This window comes from Phycodurus eques, chromosome 14, assembly GCF_024500275.1.
Source record: "Phycodurus eques isolate BA_2022a chromosome 14, UOR_Pequ_1.1, whole genome shotgun sequence".
Lineage (NCBI taxonomy): Eukaryota > Metazoa > Chordata > Actinopteri > Syngnathiformes > Syngnathidae > Phycodurus > Phycodurus eques.
In genome coordinates, this window is record NC_084538.1 from 14,042,934 (window position 1) to 14,061,995 (window position 19,062).

Sequence of the window (19,062 nt, forward strand, 5' to 3'; positions counted from 1 at the left end):
GCCAATCAACGTTGTGCATTATTACCTTTGTGAAGGCAGAATATTTACTGCAGTCAGTCCATCTTACACTTAAAAACAAACAAAACAAAGTCAATCCAGCCTCCACTTAACCTATCATGATCTGTTTTTGCTCTACATTACAGTAACACGCTGCCTGCCAGCACGCTGCATGCCGATGTGCTGTAAGGGCCCATTTAATTTCATTTTTAAATTGTTAATTTCACGCAGCTTTATTTATTGATACTACACTTAGTTTTTTTCCCTCCATAATATTATACAGTAATATCTGAACTACTGAGTGTGTGCTGTTAAGTGAGAGGCCTGTTAATAGGCGGTTGTGATGTCAGCAAACGAGTCACTGAGTCAGTATGTGGAGTGCTTGGGCTGACTTGAAGCTGATAGCAGCTCTTGTATCCATGTGCATTCTGTTACCGCTCGTGGTAATAAAGTGAGTGAAGTGCATCACCGACTGCATCATGCTTGACTACTTATGAGGGCATTAAAGTATGGACAACAAGGCTTCAATGCTTTTGATTCTTATTGAATGTTGTTAGATCAAAGGTCACTGACATGGCCCTTGGGAGCACCAGGTTGCCCCCAAGGACCCCATGAGTAGATTGTGGCCCTGTTGTAAAAATAACTCAACAGTAGGCCCTATAGGACATTGTGATTTCCTCGGAATTCTCTTAGAAGTGATCATTTCAAAATATAAACCCTTGCAGAGATTTATACAAGGGTTGTATATTGATTTTTATCTGTAATTTTTGACATAATCAGTGTCTTCACATATGACAGAGGAATATCATAAATAATAACATAATTAAAAGTACTGTAATTCGAGCAAATGTGTTATTTCAGAAGTGTGTATCAAAAGATGTAGCTTTTTATTTTTATTTGTTTTTAAATTTATTTATATTTATAAAGGATGGCGAATCCCGATTGTGTAAATGGGCATATCATTCTGTGGCTGGTGTGTATAAACTACAAGTCTACTAATGGTCTCTTTTTCCTCTCTTTGTTGCCCTCTAGTGCTCATAATTGAGAAGGGACCGTGATGACGTCGACACCTGCGACGGGTCGTGCGACTGACACGCGACAAAACACTGTTACCGAGCGGCTAAGAAACTAAGTTCTAGTTTGAGTTTAAAAAAAAAAAAAAAGGAGTGAAAAGCTTAAAGTTGAGATTTACTGAAGATTCGCCTTCCGCTTTCTCGGCTGAGTGTGAGAGTCACAGGGCTGAGGAGGGCTGCCATGTAGGCGCGGCGGAAGGAGAATGAGTGGTCAATTCTTTCCCACAGAGACCACAGATGACCACACGGTCCAACAGCAAAATGAGTTGGAGGCGCTCGCATCCATTTTCGAAGAAGACTTCCAGGATCTGCGACAAAATGATCCGTGGAAGGTAACTGCGACGTACCACCATTACCATTGGAGAACACGCCCTACGAACAAATATTGGACTTGTTCTCATGTCCCACTTTCTGCCTCCTCTTAGGTCAAAAGACCTCCTGAGGTGCACCTCTGTTTGCGCCCTAAAAGCCTGAACCACAGTCAAGAATGTTACGTGACAGTAGACCTTCAGGTCAAATGCCCAACCAACTACCCAGACGTGTGAGTGCTTTGATATGTATGTATGTATGTATTTATTGTCCCCGGTTGCCATAAGCAGCTGTAAAGATGTAAATCAAAGTATGTCGCAGTTGTCGTTGCCTGCACCCCCTGCATCAATATGTCTTCTCCAGGCAATTCCATATGGCATTAGTTTTGCACTACACGGTTTAAAACGGTGAAATGACCCAACTCAAATACTACTGAGGGGAATAGCACACGCGTTAAACTCAAGACCTAGGGTCATACACTATATGGTCAAAAGTATTCGCTCACCTGCCTTGACTCAGATATGAATTTAAGTGACATCCCATTCTTAATCCATAGGGTTAAATATGATATCTGTCCCCCCTCTGAAATTATAACATCTTAAAACTCTTCTGGAAAGGCTTTCCACAAGGTTTAGGAGTGTATTTATGACCATGATTTCAGAAGTGCATTTTGTGAGGTTACACACTGATGTTGGACAAGAAGGCCTGGCTCTCAGTCTCCGCTCTAATTCATCCGAAAGTGTTCTATAGGCTTGAGGTCAGGATTGTGCAGGCCAGTAAAGTTCATCCACATCAAATTCTCTCTCTGTGACTTTATGAACCTTGATTTGTACACTGATGCACAGTCACTTTGGAACAGGAAGGGGGCGTCTTCAAACTACTCTCACAAAGTTGGAAATGTCCAAAATATTAGCCCCTGAGCTCCAGTGAAAGGAACTCTGAATGCTTCAGCATACCGAGAGATTTTGGACAGTCCAACAGTTTAGGGATTACCCTTTGTGTTCCAACATGTCCATAAAGACATGAATGAGCGAATCTGTTATGGATGATGTTGATTGACCTGCACAGAGTCCTGTCCTCAACCTAAAAGAACACCTTTGTGTTGATTTCGAGTGGACAGTGAGCCAGGCCTTCTTGTAACCTCACAAAATGCGCTTCTGAAATAATGGTGATAAACACACTCCTAAACCAAATATGGCCTGGAAGAATGGGCAAAAATTCCCATAAACTCACTCCTAACCCTTGTTAGAACTTCTCACAAGAGTTGAAGCTGTTACAGCTGCAAAGAGTAGACCAACAACATATTAAACCATATGGATTTAGAATGGGATATCACTGAAAATCATATGTGCGTCAAGGCAGGTGAGTGAATACTTTTGGCAATATAGTATATGTACTCATAACACAATGAAGGGATTTTACGTTTATACGGTTTCACAGTCATAACGGCCCACTCGTGACACCCCTGCAGTGTAGAAGAAAGAAGCTCCTCAGATTCAAGACCGGTACAATTAGGATTCTATCTATTGGATTGTTTGTGAGAGATTACACTCATGGATGCAGGCGGTGATAAGGGGTAGGAAATGAAATCTGCAATAATGGTAGCTAATCATTCATCCTGATGCTGACGATGATACTTTCTACTTTCTAATATTAAAGATTACTGAGTATCCACGTTTTTTTGTTTTGTTTTTTATCTTAAGGAAGGTGGCCCTAAATGGTTTGGTGAATGAACAAATATGATCTAAAAATGTAATGGAAAAATACGTCCTAAAAGTAAGAAATTCAGATGCGTTAAAGGTGGACGGGGCAGTTATGGAGAAAATACTAATCAATTTTATTATTGAAATCATGATTAATTAACACGATTATTCATTGATTTCGAAATATAGTACTTATTTAACTACCAAAGCTCAAGTTTATACAACTCAAAAGAACAACCAAAATTAGTAACAAGTAAAATAATATATAAAAAAAAAAAAATAATAATAATAAAAATAAATACAGCCATGGCTAAAAACATTGGCACATCTGAGGTAGCGGTAATGTTGATTACATATATTTGTCTCAAAAAAATCCCCTCAATATTCTGGCATTTAGCAAATATAAATCCATCAATTTTCCATACTGCTCATCCTCACTAGGGTCGCGGGCGTGCTGGAGCCTATCCCAGCTGACTCTGGGCGAGAGGCAGGGTACAGCCTGAACTGGTCGCCAGCCAATCGCAGTGCACACACATAAACAAACAACCATTCGCACTCACATTCATACCCATTTGCCCAGCCATTGGTTAAAGTGTTTATGATGGCTGACCTTTGACCCCTGGAGAGGATTCATTTCAACAAATTGCACCTGTTAATTCTATTCAGTTATTTTCCAATCGTTATTTCTAATTGCCAAACTTGATCAAAGGTTGAACAACTTCTTGGAATGGATAGTGTTTTAGTTTTGAGGGTGCACTGTATAAAGAGAAAGTGTTTAGTAAATTGGCCTTCAGTCATTATTTGCCATCTTCCATGGTTGTAACACAGGCCTCCAGAGCTGGAGCTGACGAATGTCAAAGGTCTGTCAAATGATAACCTGCAGACCCTCCAGAATGAACTCACCAAACTGGCAGCGGCACGATGTGGAGAGGTGAGAGTGAACACGCACACATGAACGTACATGCTCTTGTCTGACAAGTGTACTCCTGCCCCTCGACACCCAGGTGATGATTTATGAGCTGGCAGATCATATCCAGGGATTCTTGAGCGAGCACAACAAACCTCCTCCGCGCTCCTTCCACGAAGAGATGCTGAAGAATCTTCGCAGACAGCAGGAAGCACGAGAGCTGGAGGAGAAGCAAAGGAGAGACCAACGGCGCAAGCAAGAGGAGGACATGGTTAGCAAGATCGTTTTATCAGCCATACGTTTTTTTTTTTTTTATACCGCTTGTCCCTGCTCACTTTTGGCAAGAGGTTGTGTGCACCCTTGACTGGTCAGCACTAAATTGCAAGGCACATGGAGAGAAACAACCATTTACATTCACGCCTATGGAAAATACAGAGGGTTGTACTAATCTAAGATTCATGTTTTTGGAATGTGGCAGGAAGCGCATGCTAGCACGAAGACACCATGCAACTTCAGACAGGAAGGCCGTAAAAAACCCACAGCCTCGCAACTGTATGGTAGACATGCTAACCACTAGGTTCCTGTGCCGCACTCATCATTTCATGATGAAAAATATTACCATATCCTCTTTTTGCAACCTTAAAGATGCTCTCCGAATGTATTTATGAATTAGAATGGAAAATAGTAAGCATTCACGTTTATATTACATTGGTTCCATTTTCAATACTTTTTTGGGAAAAGAAATCTGTGCTAAATGTCAATATTTACAGTGCTGACCCCCATCACTAATCAGCTAATATATATATTTTTTTACAATATTTCCATAAATTGTGTTGGAATGATAAGTGACAAATGTTGTTCCTCCTCGTAGGAAAAAGAAATAATGGCTGAAATCCATCGACGAGAGGAGGAAAAACGAGAGGAAAAGAGGAGAAAGGAGATTGCCAAACAGGTCTCAGAGCTTCAGAAATTTTAGTTCGCAACACAAAATTTAGCTCATTATTTTGATACACATTGTGCTGGGCTAATCTTAACAGGAGCGATTTGAGAGTATGGAGCAACTAATCCCTACTAGCGTATTGGGAAAGAGCCCACCCAGTTCATGTGGAACTCCTCCTGACATCACAGACACCAAGAAAGCAGTCCCAAACCGTCGACGGAATGCCTCAAGTACAGGTCACAGGTACGTAAATATTCAAATTCAAGGTTATTTTGAAGGAAGAGCATTGCAGTTATCCTCTTTATTCACCTGCTAGATGTGACACAATCAGTGAAGACAACTCACACATGCAGGAGCGTCTTCACTTCATCAGCAGTACCTTTGGAGAACTCACTGTCCTTAGAGGGAGACATTTAGGTGAGAACAGCAGCCGTGAGATTACCAGTGTTAATTTTGACATAAAATTTTGATTTAGTTCTAGTCAGTCTTTCGACAAAAAATTTATTTAATTTTAGTCATGACTGTGTCATCTAAATATTTTTCGTCTAGTTGTAGTTGATGAAATACCATAAGATTATAGTCATGGAATGTACAGTCAATTAAATTGATTTTTCAAAAGATAATATTAAATAATATTCTACTGTCAGTTCATACAGACAGTTTAAACATACAAAAAGTTCTTTGTTTTTTTTATAAACTGCAAATTGTCCTTTTAAAGCACAGTGTTAATATTCACACTGCATAATGTTACAGTGATTCACATTTTTTAATTCAGCTTCAAGGTATTCAACCCCTGTCATGTTTTTGATGAACATTTAGGCTTAGTACACTTTAATGTTGGTCATGGTAGTACTTGGAGAGCCAAGTATTTTTTGAGGTGATACTTGGTGTAAAATCTTTTGCACCACTGACTTAATGAAATGAAACCCCTATGACGTTGTTAAGGAACATTAAGATATGACTATGCAATTTACACAAAAACACAGCTCTAACTTATTTGGACCAAACATTTATTTACCTGTAAAACTGTAAAATCAGCAGTGCCATCAGTACATTCAGGTGCATAAGATGTTATTCCATCAGGCCTGCTCTGTCTGAATCAGTGAAACTGTAGTATTAAAAAGAAAAAAATATAAATTCTAGTCTCTGACACTGTGACACAAACATACCCCGTGTAGATCCACAAAGTGATTTATCAGAGCCTACGTTGAAAACAAACGCAAACGGCGCAGGGTTAGAAAAACAGTGGGAAAGTCACTGGACTAGATGATTTTTATATGCTAAATGATTGCTAAGTATTATTTTTAGTTACTTAACATGCTCAACGGTTTGTGAATTTCAGGATGACTGGACTGTAAATGTCTCTTCAAGTTGGTCGTGTTTCTTGAACATGCGTTCCCAGGCATTAACCAGCCCTACATTCTAGCTCAAACTGGCTACGTAACTTCCTTACCTTATTTCTAATTACTTCTCTTGTCATTCCTCCCACCTCTTCAAACTAAATTATTTCTGAATGGATCTTGTCTTTCGTAGACATTTATGTCTCGTTTGTATTAAATGTTAATACATTGTGACATTGGCCTAGTCCCCAGAAATGCAGTTATGTCGTTTTTTTTGTTGTTTTTGTTTGTTTGGGCAGATAAAAAAAGTCGTTGACTATGATGGAACATTTTTTGTCAACAAATTTAACACTGGAGATTTTTCTTCCAAATGCTGACTGTTCATTAATTGTGCGTGGTAATATTACAGGAGAGAGCGAGAGTCTTGGCCGGAACGTTTATAATGGGTTTGAGGTGAATTCAGGTGACTTTGCAGTAATTTATGAGTGGTCACTGCGCTGGAACAAGAAAATGGGAAAGTTCTTCACCAGCCAGGAGAGAGGAAAAATTGAGAACTGCAAAAAGCAGGCAAGTACAGAGAGACATTTTTATTATTGTAGTGCTGCCATGTACCAAGTTCAGCATGGGGTTTGGCATTTGTTCAGTGTGTCTTCCAACTCAGTCGTAGTTCCTTCTCAGCACTCCACTGGTTACAATAGTCAAAAGTCAAAACCATTGATTTGGCGAGCAGCAAGAAGGCCAATGGTGTCAATGGACAAATTAGTTGTTTGCTGTCTTCGTTTTGCCAATCTCAGTTTAGTTATTTATCACTACTTTGTCTTTTATAAGATCCAATTTGACAGGCGGAGGAGAAAGGACAAATCAGTACATTTCTTGTCACGTCTTTATTCTCTTCGATCCTTGACGGAATTATTGGTCAGTGGTGTCAGGATATGGGAAGCTTAAAGTCTCTGGGTTCAATATTAATACAGTGTAAATAGATACCCCAATTCCAATGTAGTTGGGATGTTGTGTAAAACAAATAAAACAGACTACAATGATTTCCATATCCTTTGCAACCTATTTTCAGTTGCATACACAAAAAAGATTTGTTTGCAAAACAGAGTGCTGAATTTTGATGTTTGAGATTTAATTAATGTGATTTAATCGGCTTAAGACTTTAATAGACAGAATTGTCAAAAGCGAATTAATACATAAACACAGATATTTTTGATGGCATGTCAAAATCTCATATATCAGTATTTTGATTCAGTCTGCAACTGCCATTACAAAGTTGACGCAATAAAAACATTCAAATCACAAATATTGAAGGCATATTTTATTAACGATTATGACTGTCCTACAGTAATGTGCTTGACAACATTTGAAAATATGGATATTCATAAAAATCTGGGCAAATTGTTCTGGAAGTGAATTTTTATAGGTTGGCAGTTCTGTCTACCCATGACACTCACCTGTTTCCAATTAACCTGTTCACCTGTGGAATGTTCCAGAAAGGTGTTTTTTGAGCATTCCTCCACTGTCCTAATCTTTTGTTGCCCCTGTCCCAGCTTTTTTGGAACGTGTGTTGCAGGCATCAAATTCAAAATGAGAGAATATTTGCAACAACAATAAAAAAAAAAAAACAATATTCATCAGTTTGAACATTAAATATCTTGTCTTTGAAGTGAATTCAATTGAATATAGGTTAAAAAGGATTAGCAAATTATTGTGTTCTGTTTTTATTTACTTTTTACACAACGTCTCAACTTAATTAGAAGTGTGTTTGTACGTTTTTATTTTTCGTAGGCTTACCAGTTGCAATTTTCAAATGGTTCTTCTGGCTGTCATTTTTATGGATGGCACACTTACCTTAAATATTTTTATTTTTGGGAATCTCAATAGTGGTTAAATAATGTATTTGATACCTTACAAAAGTAAATGTTGTTGAGTAAGCTTGACATTGAACCCTCTGAAGATCCATGCGGCAGAAAATGAGTTCAACTCCCTCCTGCGACTTGAGCACCCAAACCTGGTGCACTTCAGGGCACTGAACTCCAGTGAGAAGGAAGACTCCCTCGTGGTGGACCTGCTGGTTGAGCATGTGCCCGGCATCAACTTGAACCAAAGCCTCCTCAATCACACCCCCATCCCTCTGGACAAACTCTGCCATTATACTGCCCAGCTGCTTGCTGCACTTGACTACCTGCACTCAAACTCTGTGGTCCACAAACATTTGGGGACCTCCAGTGTGCTGTTGGACTCTGAAGGGAACGTTCGATTGACTGATTACAGCTTATCCAAGAGATTCTCTGATATCTGTAAAGAAGATATTTTTGAGCAGGCGCATGTGCGTTTCTCTGAGGCCACTGCAATGCCCACCAAGACTGGCAAAAAGGGGGATGTGTGGAACTTGGGACTGATGCTGCTGGCTCTAAGTCAAGGCAAGGAGGTGAAAGAGTATCCCGTGACAGTGCCCTCCAACCTGCCTGCTGACTTCAAAGACTTCCTCCATAAGTACGTATGGATTTATAGCAAGAAATACACACTCACCAGGCATTTATTTTTGGTACACCTGTTCATTCTAATAAGATCAAGGAGCTCATAACAAAAATCTCCATTTACAAATAATGATTGGAGAGGTGTTACTTTAACAATATGTTGTTGTATTGTGGTTGTAGTTTGCAATGGTATATAACTGCACTCCACAATTTGTAATATTAATGTTAAAATCCTTTGTTTAATGAAGCTTTCTTTCTTAGATTTATTGTAGAAAGTGAGTTTGTTGGGAATTAAGTGTAGATGTTTGAGTTTGTGGTCAAAATTTGGGTCATTCAGTCAATGCCACTATAATCTAGATTGTTGCAGCTCAATGCTCAAAATTGATGATGCACAATGTGGCTTCATAGGTGCGTCTGCCTGAATGATGTTGATCGATGGACAACCCAGCAACTCTTGGACCACAACTTCCTTAAGCCTCCATCACCTAAAAACCAGCCTCACTTCCAGGATAGTAGCCCAGAAGGTGACTATATGAATCTGATAAGGACATATACTTAGCAGCCGCATTAGGTACACCTGGACAAAATAAAAAATCTGCCTTTGCAAAGATGGTAATACCAAGCTTTCGTGTCACTGTCAGAAAGGTATTCATTTAACATTATCATTGATTGATATTTAATAAAGAATTAAACCTACCTTATGTTGTAGCAGTATGTGTGATGTTGAGACGATGAAACAAATCTCATCCTTTTTACTCTTTTCTCAGTGCTTGCTGTGGACTTTGCATCATCAGTAATCCCACGTAGCCATATTCTTAATGCTCCATTCAGTCCAGGAGTGCAAAGACAATTTTCTCGCTACTTCAATGAGTTTGAGGAACTTCATCTTTTGGGGAAAGGGGCCTTTGGTGCCGTGATTAAGGTATTGTCTTTCACCGTAATTTCTCGTGTATAATGTGCATTTTCCCCCCGCAAAAAATCTTCAAAAGTCAGTCACAGCAAAGGGTCTGAATACTTATGGCTGTGTGATATTTCAGTTTTTCTATTTTAATACATCTGTATAATAAATCAATATGCGGTGCTGTGTGTACATAAACGAGGAAAAAAATGGACTTAAAGGATGTTAGCAAATGGCTGCAATATAACAAAGAGTGAAAAATGTAAAGGGATCTGAATACTTTCCGTACCCACTGTAATGCATATAAATACATCAATGGATAGAAAGTCATGGCTGCGCATTATATATAGGAAGAAGAGTTTTTAAGATTTTTGGGGGTGTGCATTATACTCGTGCATTATAAACAAGAAATTACAGTAACACATGAAATGATGTCACGAGTATGTGTGTATTATTCATCCCTTTCCTCTCATATTTAGGTTCAGAATAATCTTGATGGTTGCTACTATGCTGTGAAGCGCATCCAAGTCAACCCTGCCAGCAAGCAATTCAGACGCATCAAAGGCGAAGTGACGCTGCTGTCGCGTCTCAACCATGAGAACATTGTGCGCTACTACAATGCGTGGATCGAGAGGAGTGAAGTGCCATCCACGGGGGTGCTGAGCCACACCGATAGCTCAGAGCCTCAGAGCACTGCTGACAAGCCCCCTCCGGTCCAGAAACCTCTGCCCCAGCTCAATGAGCTGGGCCTTGCTGACAATGTGGAGGACATTGCACCACCTCCAGCCCTGTCTAGCTCAGTGGAATGGTCCACGTCTATTGAAAGGTCTTCCAGTGCTAAATGTGGTCGAAACCAGTCAAGTGATGAAGAAGAAGACGACGATGAGGAGGATGATGTGTTCGGCGCCTCTTTTTTGTGAGTTAATTTTTAAATGTGATGACACAAATTCATCACAAATCCCTGAAGTTGATTTTTTTTCTGCCATCTAGGCCATCAGATGACTCCATCAGCGATGTCATCTTTGGCAATGGCGACGATAGCACAGATGAGATGTCGCAGGTTTGAATGTTTCTTGCCATCACTTTGTCTCTTGTGTTGTTGTCAAGTCAATACAACAAATGCTTGGCTTGCCCCTCTGCAGCGTGAGTCAAGCAAAAGGCCATTGAGTGAAACATCGGAAAGTGCAGACTCTGATCGACCTTTTGTCATAGTGCATTACTTGTACATACAAGTAAGCATCCACCCAATGCACCACAAGTACCACTAGATGTCGCTCTCCAACTTGTAAGCCATGTGATTTTGCCGGCTGTGCAGATGGAATACTGTGAAAAAAGCACTTTGCGTGACACAATCGACCAAGGTCTGCATCAGGACCAAAATCGTCTCTGGAGGCTCTTCAGGGAAATCCTAGACGGTCTTTCTTACATCCACGAACAGGTTTTATTGCGTGCTTTTAAATAGTCAAGAACAGATCTATTTTTGATCTATGTTTTGATGCTTCAATTTCTGTTGATCAAAGCATCACATTTATCTTACTCTTTCTAAGGGGATGATTCACAGAGACCTGAAGCCTGTCAACATCTTCCTTGACTCCCAAGATCATGTTAAAATTGGTGATTTTGGCCTGGCTACGGACCATCCAGCCACTGTGGTAATTGTTCATCTGTAAAACACATTACATTATCATTATTAACTGCTTTTTTACATCTACACTCACCAGTAACTTCATTAGTTATACCTATAGATCTTCACCTGTTAATTTTTTTATTTATAGTCATCAGTTGTAAAGGGCAAATTCAGCTACTTGTTTTTGTTGCATTGAACGCACACCACCATTCTGGGAGATGGCATAGTAATGGTGTGTGTAAATGGTGACTGTGAGGCACTGAGTTTTTGTGCCTTGCTCAAGGGCACTTCACCAGTAGTCAGGGAGCAGACTACCTTTTCTCCAACATCTAGTTGCAATTCCGTTTGCCCGCAATGGGATTTGAACAGTTATCTACTGGTTCCAAAGCCTCGGTCCTTATAGATGAGCTACTGCTGCCCCTCTGGGATCCAGCTGGATCAAAAAAACAAAAAAAAAACAAATCAGAATTTGTTTTTCCAACTTAGTACTATACTAGTATGTATCTAAATATTGTCACCAAAACATAGAAATACCTTTTCAGTACTGTACAATGTAGTTTCAAATCCCACCCTTGCACTGCATCTCATCAGTTTGTGCAGGTTAACCAAATGAGATGGCTAGCATATTAAAGTGTTCTCTCTCCCAGGCTGCAGGTAAATTTGAAGTGGAAGAGAGTGGTTCTGCAGCACTGCAAAAACTGGACCCAACAGGTGCAAAGACTGAAAATATCCATTTTTCTTTTTCACTGTTTTATGTACTCTCACACGTTTTCTTATGCACCACTATCAACTGTAGGAAACCTGACTGGCATGGTTGGTACAGCCCTCTATGTTAGTCCAGAAGTTCAAGGAAATACCAAAGCTATGTACAATCAAGTAAGATTTTGTATTTTTTAGTTTATTTTCAATGGCAAACCATTTAGTTTTTGGGTACGTCAAATTTCATGAAAATGTAGCTTGCCCTGTGCTATTTTGTCTGTAATCAGTAGTTTGCCACACAATGTACATATCTTTTTGTCATTTCTCAGAAAGTTGATTTGTTCAGCCTTGGTATCATCCTTTTCGAGATGTCTTACCCGCCGATGATCACTGGGGCTGAGCGAATTTCTGTCCTGAGCCAACTCCGTGCAGTATGTGCACAACCGATTTCATCATGGGAAGAGGTTTGGGCCATGTTACTTAACTCATCTCCTTTCTTCCTGCAGGAGGCCATTCACTTCCCTGATGACTACGATAGATATGAGCAAGGAACGCAGGTGAAGAATGATTTGACACAGCATTAGAATTGAATATCGCTGGCGTCAGGCAGAAACTTTGCGTCTCCAAAACCATTACTTTTCAGGAAACCAAAAAAGAAAAAACAGCAATACTATTGTTGAGCCAATAGTATGGCCTCATCAAACAGAACAAGCAATTTTAAACAGTTAAGATTAGTCAATAATTTGTAAAAATAACATGTCCACGAGGGAACTAACCAATAGTATGGAATCCTGAAAAAATATGAAATTGACCAAATTTGGCCATACAAGGTTTCAACCCAACGCCAGTGATGTTTCCTCTCTCCCAGTGTTAACACAGATTCTATTCCGCTTGTATTACCTTTATTAGGTGTTATTTATTTATCTTGTAACTTTACCATGTGTTTTACACTCCTTTGCACTTTGTATATGATGCGCAATTGTGCATATTTATTGTACGTCTGTAATTAGGTTGTATGTTCTGTGTTGTGGCTGCAGGATGGGCTAATGGGCCAGCACAAATTTCGTACTGTGTGGGTCAATAAGTTAATGTTGAATCTTGTGTTTGTCATGTCAGAGGAAGGTGATAGAGTGGCTTCTGAAGCATGACCCTGTACTGCGGCCCACTGCCCAGGAGCTGCTCAAGAGTGAACTGCTGCCTCCACCCCAGATGGAGGAGTCCGAGCTGCATGAAGTGTTACAGCACACAATGGCCAATATCAACTGCAAAGCTTACCGCAGCATGGTGGGACAGTTGTTTGCTCAGATTAATTCACCAGTTATGGATTTCACCTACGACATAGACCTTCATAAGGTATGACGTTGACTTGCTAAGTAATTTTTGAAAGTTTTAAAATTTAGGGCACAAAAATAAGTTGTAATGAATGACTTTTCAATCTTAAACCGTTCCCCCACTCTGCCTGTAGATGTCATTGTGTCCTAGTGATTTACAGCATCAACCCCACTCATCATGTGGCCTGCAAAGGCGTGTTAATGCTTGTTCCAGGTCTTCTGATCCTAAACAGGGGCTGTTTGTTTTGTCCCCCTCCAGGGCAGCTTCAACCTCAGCAGCGCCAGATTGCAGCAGTATGTGTATGAGACAATCACCAGGATTTTCAAGAAGCACAGTGAGTGTGGAAGGCTTGCTTTCAGCATTTGTGCATGTGGGAAGCTGACGTTCCTCTGCAAACCTCTGCGATTCAGACATCTGCTCCACTGATTGCCGCATGAACAATAAATGCACTGTTTTGAAGAGAAGGAGGCGACGCAGGTGCCTGTGTTGTACTGTATTTGAGCAAACTACTGATTATCTCCAGCTGCACTTTTCATTTATGCTCTTTTTGTGTCTCTTCACATGCATCACTTCTTTCAAGATGAGTCATGTTATTTTTATGCATATGCTTACAACCCTCTGTGGTGTTTGCCATCAGGTGCAGTGCGCCTGCAGACACCGCTGCTGCTTCCCAAACACAGGAAGCTCTGTGAAGGCAGCGAGCCGGCCTGTTTCATGGACCACAGTGGTATGCTGGTGACGCTGCCCTACAACCTTCGTGTGAGCGCATTACACTTTGCACAACACATGGTGCTGGATGTGCATGTCCACACTAGAAAGGGAACTCTAGTTATTCAAATATTTTCCACCATGCTGACTCACACAAACAACTAGAACTTACCTTTCGGAAACCCTGTGGACTAAATGGTTGATTGATTACTGCAAGGTATCCACCAACATCATTCAGTATGTGAATGCATCCAACAACTCAGTTGTCATTTTATTCTAGATGGCGTTTGCAAGATATGTCGCCCGAAACAACATAACACATCTAAAGAGGTAAAGTTTTAACCCAGGGAGTTTTGTTGTTGTCAGTCATTTTTAGGAATTTATTTCAGTAAACATTTGTTTCGAGATGTGACACCAACCGCCAGTGCATCCTTGGCATACGGCTTTTGAGGTTAGGAACGACATGCATTAAACTAGTTTGCACAATGGTGTAAAAATATGTTGTAATGCACAACAGGAAGGCACGGTCAGTTATTGCTATACTTACTGGTTTTCATTTGATTTATGGCCTAGATGTATCTACAAAATCCTAATCAAAAGCGATGAGATCCAAAAAGCCACGGCTTTACTATGCCAAGTTCCCTCCAGATATTTATTTACACACACCAAGTTTATTTGTATAGCCCTTAATCTCAAAAGAGTCTCAAAGGGCTTCACAGGCCTACAGTTGACCAAGATTGACAACATCTCTTGATCTAACCCCCCCCCCCCCAACTGGGCAAGGAAAAAGCTCAAAATCTTATTTGGGGGAAAAAAAAGAAGAAACCTTGAGAAGGGACCACATATGGAGGGATCCCTTTCAGGATGATCAGGCTGCAATGGATGCAGAGTGGGGAGCATTTACCACATAGTATGGTGCTGTGCAATGTTAAGACGGCATAAGAGTCCATTTAAAGAGATGAAGCGCTGCAGGTAGATCTCTCCAAGAAAGTGGTTCTGCCTTAGAACCCAGTTGGTCGCTGCCGAATCCATACAGTAAAAGCCTCAGATTCAGTAATTGCCACCTCCCCCTCTCTGAGCAGGAGAGGAGGGGGAAGTGAAAGGAAAAACTGCAGTAAAACAGCACTTGTACTTTTTACTAAATGCCAAAGTGTACAAATAAGTCTTAAGTAGAAGTTTAAACATTTCTACTGATGTGTAGCGGCTCTAATATCCACGGGAAGGGAATTCCAGAGTACTGGAGCCCGAATAGAAAATTCTCTAGAGCCTACGTACTTCTTTCTGGCTCTCACCAAATCACCAAAAGACCAGCCTGTTTGGAATATAGATTTTGGGACGGAATATACAGTATCGCGGCACGGTGTCCGACTGGATAGACCGTCAGCCTCACAGTTCTGAGGTGCGGGGTTCAATCCCCGTCCCTGCCTGTGTGGAGTTTGCATGTTCTCCCCGTGCCTGCGTGGGTTTTCTCCGGGCACTCCGGTTTCCTCCCACATCCCAAAAACATGCATTAATTGGAGGCTCTAAATTGCCCGTAGGCATGACTGTGAGTGCGAATGGTTGTTTGTTTCTATGTGCCCTGCGATTGGCTGGCAACCCGTTCAGGGTGTACCCCGCCTCCTGCCCGATGACAGCTGGGATAGGCTCCAGCACGCCCGCGACCCTAGTGAGGAGAAGCGGCTCAGAAAATGGATGGATGGATGGATGGATGGAATATACAGTATCACTAAGTCGGCGAGATAGGAGGGTGCCTAGCCATGTAGTCACCCAGTTTTACCAACACACATACATTTGCTGTAATTACACACATACATTTGCTGTAATTACAAATGTACTGCTGCGTAGCATAGGGGAGTGATAGACAACAGCACGTTTCAACATACAAATTAGGGTTACATCATTGCTGTAGGAACAGAACTCCATCATGAACCAAGGGCCATCATAAAAAATTTATAATGAAAGACAACAGGAGAAGGATAATCTATAATTGTTCATTTATTTGGTTTGATTTACAATCATTCGTTATTCAGTAATTGTGTTGATTAAAAACAAGCACGTATTAATGTGTTCTTCTTTCCGAAGGTACAGCATTGATCGCGTCTTTCGGCCCAGGAAGCTGGATCGCGCTCACCCAAGGGAGCTTCTCGAGTGTGCCTTTGACATCATCACATCCATCACCAACAGCCTGCTCCCAGATGCCGAGACCATTTACACCATCTCTGAAATAGTCCAGGAATTCCCTGCACTTCAGGTTTCTCCCCTTATACAGTATTCGAAATAACTCAAGTGTTAGTTTGTGCTGCCCTGCCTTGCTTCACATCTAGACAGAACACACTGTTGACTGGTTCGATGCGTCCTTCTTCCTTTCCAATGGATGCCAGTCATCTCAAACTGCGTTGTTTGTTTTCGTTCCCCCCCTAAACGTCCCACTCACATGCCTAACATACCAATCTGTGAGGAAGTCTGACAGATTTACACCATGTTTATTATATACACCCTAAATCAGTTTAGCGCAGCCTACTCCACTTCCTCCCCTCCCTCCCTGCAAAATCCATTTCCTGTCCACACTTCCCAGTGCTGCCAGTTCTGACCGGCACGTCTCTTGAACCCATTCAACCCAGATTCATCCCCTGCAGTGGTCCTCCAGGCCACCCAACTCAGTGTGAAAGCTTTTAAATAATCTGAGTTGGAATGATATGAAAGAGAGGAGGACTGGTCAGGACAGGATTGTCATAAATCTGTTTGTGTTTCTGCATTTAGCTGTTGTAGTTGGTGCCCAAAAAGAGTACAGGTATAAGACAACACAGGCTTTGTAGAGGTGCTCTCCCAATCGCAGTTCAAAACAGATCTTCCTCCAATTTTTCAGGGATTACCGGTATTTCTCTCTGTTAGAACTACCCTATTCATTTGGGTACTGCCAAACACTTTATTACATTTTTTATTCACTCATGTCACTTAGCACCTGTGATCACCTATCTTGGTTTGTATAGCCATTAAATAAATCTGTCTGTGTCACTATCATATAGCACATTTCTTTGTTTTAGATATTTACGTCTATATACATAATCTGTGCTTTGCATTTTGCTCTCATGCCCTGGATCTGATTTGTTTGTGTTACCAGTGTGTGATTACCAAAACTTTTTTGCATCCAGCCCTGTTTTCTTTTATTATTAGTATAATTTTTTTCATAAATATGACACTTTTTGAGCAGACAACACTTGCTGTAGCTGGAGTTACTTCATCTTTGTTTGGAAATTCAAATATTTCCCTCCCTTCTTCAGGAGAGGAATTACAACATTTACCTGAACCATACGAGTTTGCTGAAGGCCATCCTGCTTCACAGCGGAATCCCAGAGGACAAACTGAACCAGGCCTCCAACATACTATGTGATGCCATGGTCAGTAACTGTCGCACATGTATCACAGATGTTGTTCACATGGTCTGTCTGTAGCAGGTTATGCCTTTGTGTTAAATCTAGTGTCCTGTTCTGGATTTTTCCCTAGAGTGAAAAGATGACCAAACGTGAAGTAGAAGCAAAGTTCTGCAACTTTTCATTGTCGACAAACAGTGTAAGTGTCCACCAGGTGTTTGAATCATCCGGGTAAATAATCCCACAGCGTCTTGCTCCCGCATAACTGCTGAGCGTTGCCTCCTCTCTTGTGTCCAGTTGCAGGTGTTGTACAAGTACATAGAACAGAAGGGAACTCTGAAAGAAGTGGCACCATTGCTGACTTCACTCACCAAGCAGAAGACGGCTGTCATGCAGCTGGCCAAGCAGGCCCTCAAGGACCTGGAGGAGGTCACGGTGCTGCTTCAGAGACTTGGAGTGAAACTGCCAGTAAGGATGTGTCTTGGAATATACATTGCATATAAAAAGTCTACACACCCCTGTTCAAATGCCAGGTTTTTGTGATATAAAAAATGAGAACAAGATGAATAATTTAATAACGTTTTTTCACCATTTATGTGCTCTATAACCTGTTTAACTCAATTGCAAAAAATAACCTTTTCCAAAGGGGAAGTAATAATTGAGACTTTGCACACACTCTTATAACTGGGGATGTTCATAATTAATCACTTTCAAACATGTTAATGGGAGTCAGTACACACCTGACACCATTTAACGTACCTTTTATTAATCCCAAATAAAGTTCAGTTGTGTTGGTAGGTTTTTCCTGATGTTTTTTGCTTTCTAGTGAAAGCCTGAATGTTTTGTGCAAGCACTGACAATTTGGAACTGTTATAATTCTCTCCACCTTGACTAATACAACAGTTCCATCTGAAAAAAAAACAGCCAAACCATGATGCTGCTACCACTGTGCTTCACTGTAGGTTTGGTGTTTTCGTAGTGATGAGCAGTGTTGTTCGTGCCAACTAAACTTTTCGGACACAGCCACATCCCAAGTTATGAGCGTATGCACATTGTGCAACCACATTATGTTGGTTTATTTTTGCTTCCCTGTTTGAGAAAATGTCAGTTTTTTCATTTTCAATTGTACTGGTCTTAGGTGACATAAAAGGTGGAAAAACTGTAAAAATTATTCATGTGTGTCTCATGTTGTTATACAGTGGAACCTGGATAAAACAGACCCCGATAACATATCGGATAAAATGGACCGTCGGGACTGAACAGTGTGTCCAAAAATATTGTCCATTTGCTGTTGACGTTCTGTTTGTTCCAGAATAGCAGCTGTTGTTTATTGGCGCTGTGGTGCAATGCAGACAGAGATATATCACACATTATATTGTATCACACGCGTACAATATAATTAGATCCAGTTCCAAAAGAAGTGCCTAGGTGGCGGCCATGTTGAATGTGGGGCATTGACGTGTGATGATAGTTAGATCTATTGTCTAATTTACGTAGAGCAGAGAGCGTGGCATGGCTGGCTTTAAAATCTGGAACATGCGATTTTTGGTACAGGTTTATTTTCTGCAAGCCGTGCGCCTTTGGCAACGGATTTGGAACTAAGAAGCACACTAATTCCTCGTGCCTCCTGAAACCGAGACGCCAATGATGAGTACTGTACGTCTACAATTTCACCATG

General features: G+C 40.8%; 1 protein-coding gene across 3 annotated transcripts in view; it reads left to right on the forward strand.

The window, feature by feature from the left end:
• The window catches only part of eif2ak4 (eukaryotic translation initiation factor 2 alpha kinase 4), a 38,408-nt gene that overhangs the window by 8,463 nt on the left and 10,883 nt on the right, over positions 1-19,062 (forward strand). For 2 of the 3 annotated variants that reach the window (XM_061695364.1, XM_061695366.1), the window contains exons 2-29: positions 1,030-1,402; positions 1,496-1,611; positions 3,911-4,013; positions 4,087-4,260; positions 4,861-4,941; positions 5,027-5,172; positions 5,246-5,346; positions 6,679-6,836; positions 8,227-8,765; positions 9,158-9,273; positions 9,517-9,671; positions 10,127-10,563; positions 10,638-10,707; positions 10,790-10,879; positions 10,963-11,085; positions 11,195-11,299; positions 11,922-11,985; positions 12,071-12,150; positions 12,303-12,404; positions 12,480-12,530; positions 13,090-13,326; positions 13,564-13,639; positions 13,943-14,064; positions 14,294-14,343; positions 16,096-16,264; positions 17,295-17,411; positions 17,518-17,583; positions 17,682-17,852. In XM_061695364.1, the coding sequence (XP_061551348.1) occupies positions 1,274-1,402; positions 1,496-1,611; positions 3,911-4,013; positions 4,087-4,260; positions 4,861-4,941; positions 5,027-5,172; positions 5,246-5,346; positions 6,679-6,836; positions 8,227-8,765; positions 9,158-9,273; positions 9,517-9,671; positions 10,127-10,563; positions 10,638-10,707; positions 10,790-10,879; positions 10,963-11,085; positions 11,195-11,299; positions 11,922-11,985; positions 12,071-12,150; positions 12,303-12,404; positions 12,480-12,530; positions 13,090-13,326; positions 13,564-13,639; positions 13,943-14,064; positions 14,294-14,343; positions 16,096-16,264; positions 17,295-17,411; positions 17,518-17,583; positions 17,682-17,852 (3,948 nt within the window). In that variant the 5' untranslated portion in view covers positions 1,030-1,273. The remainder of the gene's footprint in view (positions 1-1,029; positions 1,403-1,495; positions 1,612-3,910; positions 4,014-4,086; positions 4,261-4,860; positions 4,942-5,026; positions 5,173-5,245; positions 5,347-6,678; positions 6,837-8,226; positions 8,766-9,157; positions 9,274-9,516; positions 9,672-10,126; positions 10,564-10,637; positions 10,708-10,789; positions 10,880-10,962; positions 11,086-11,194; positions 11,300-11,921; positions 11,986-12,070; positions 12,151-12,302; positions 12,405-12,479; positions 12,531-13,089; positions 13,327-13,563; positions 13,640-13,942; positions 14,065-14,293; positions 14,344-16,095; positions 16,265-17,294; positions 17,412-17,517; positions 17,584-17,681; positions 17,853-19,062) is intronic. The other variant, XM_061695365.1, reaches the window with a different exon arrangement.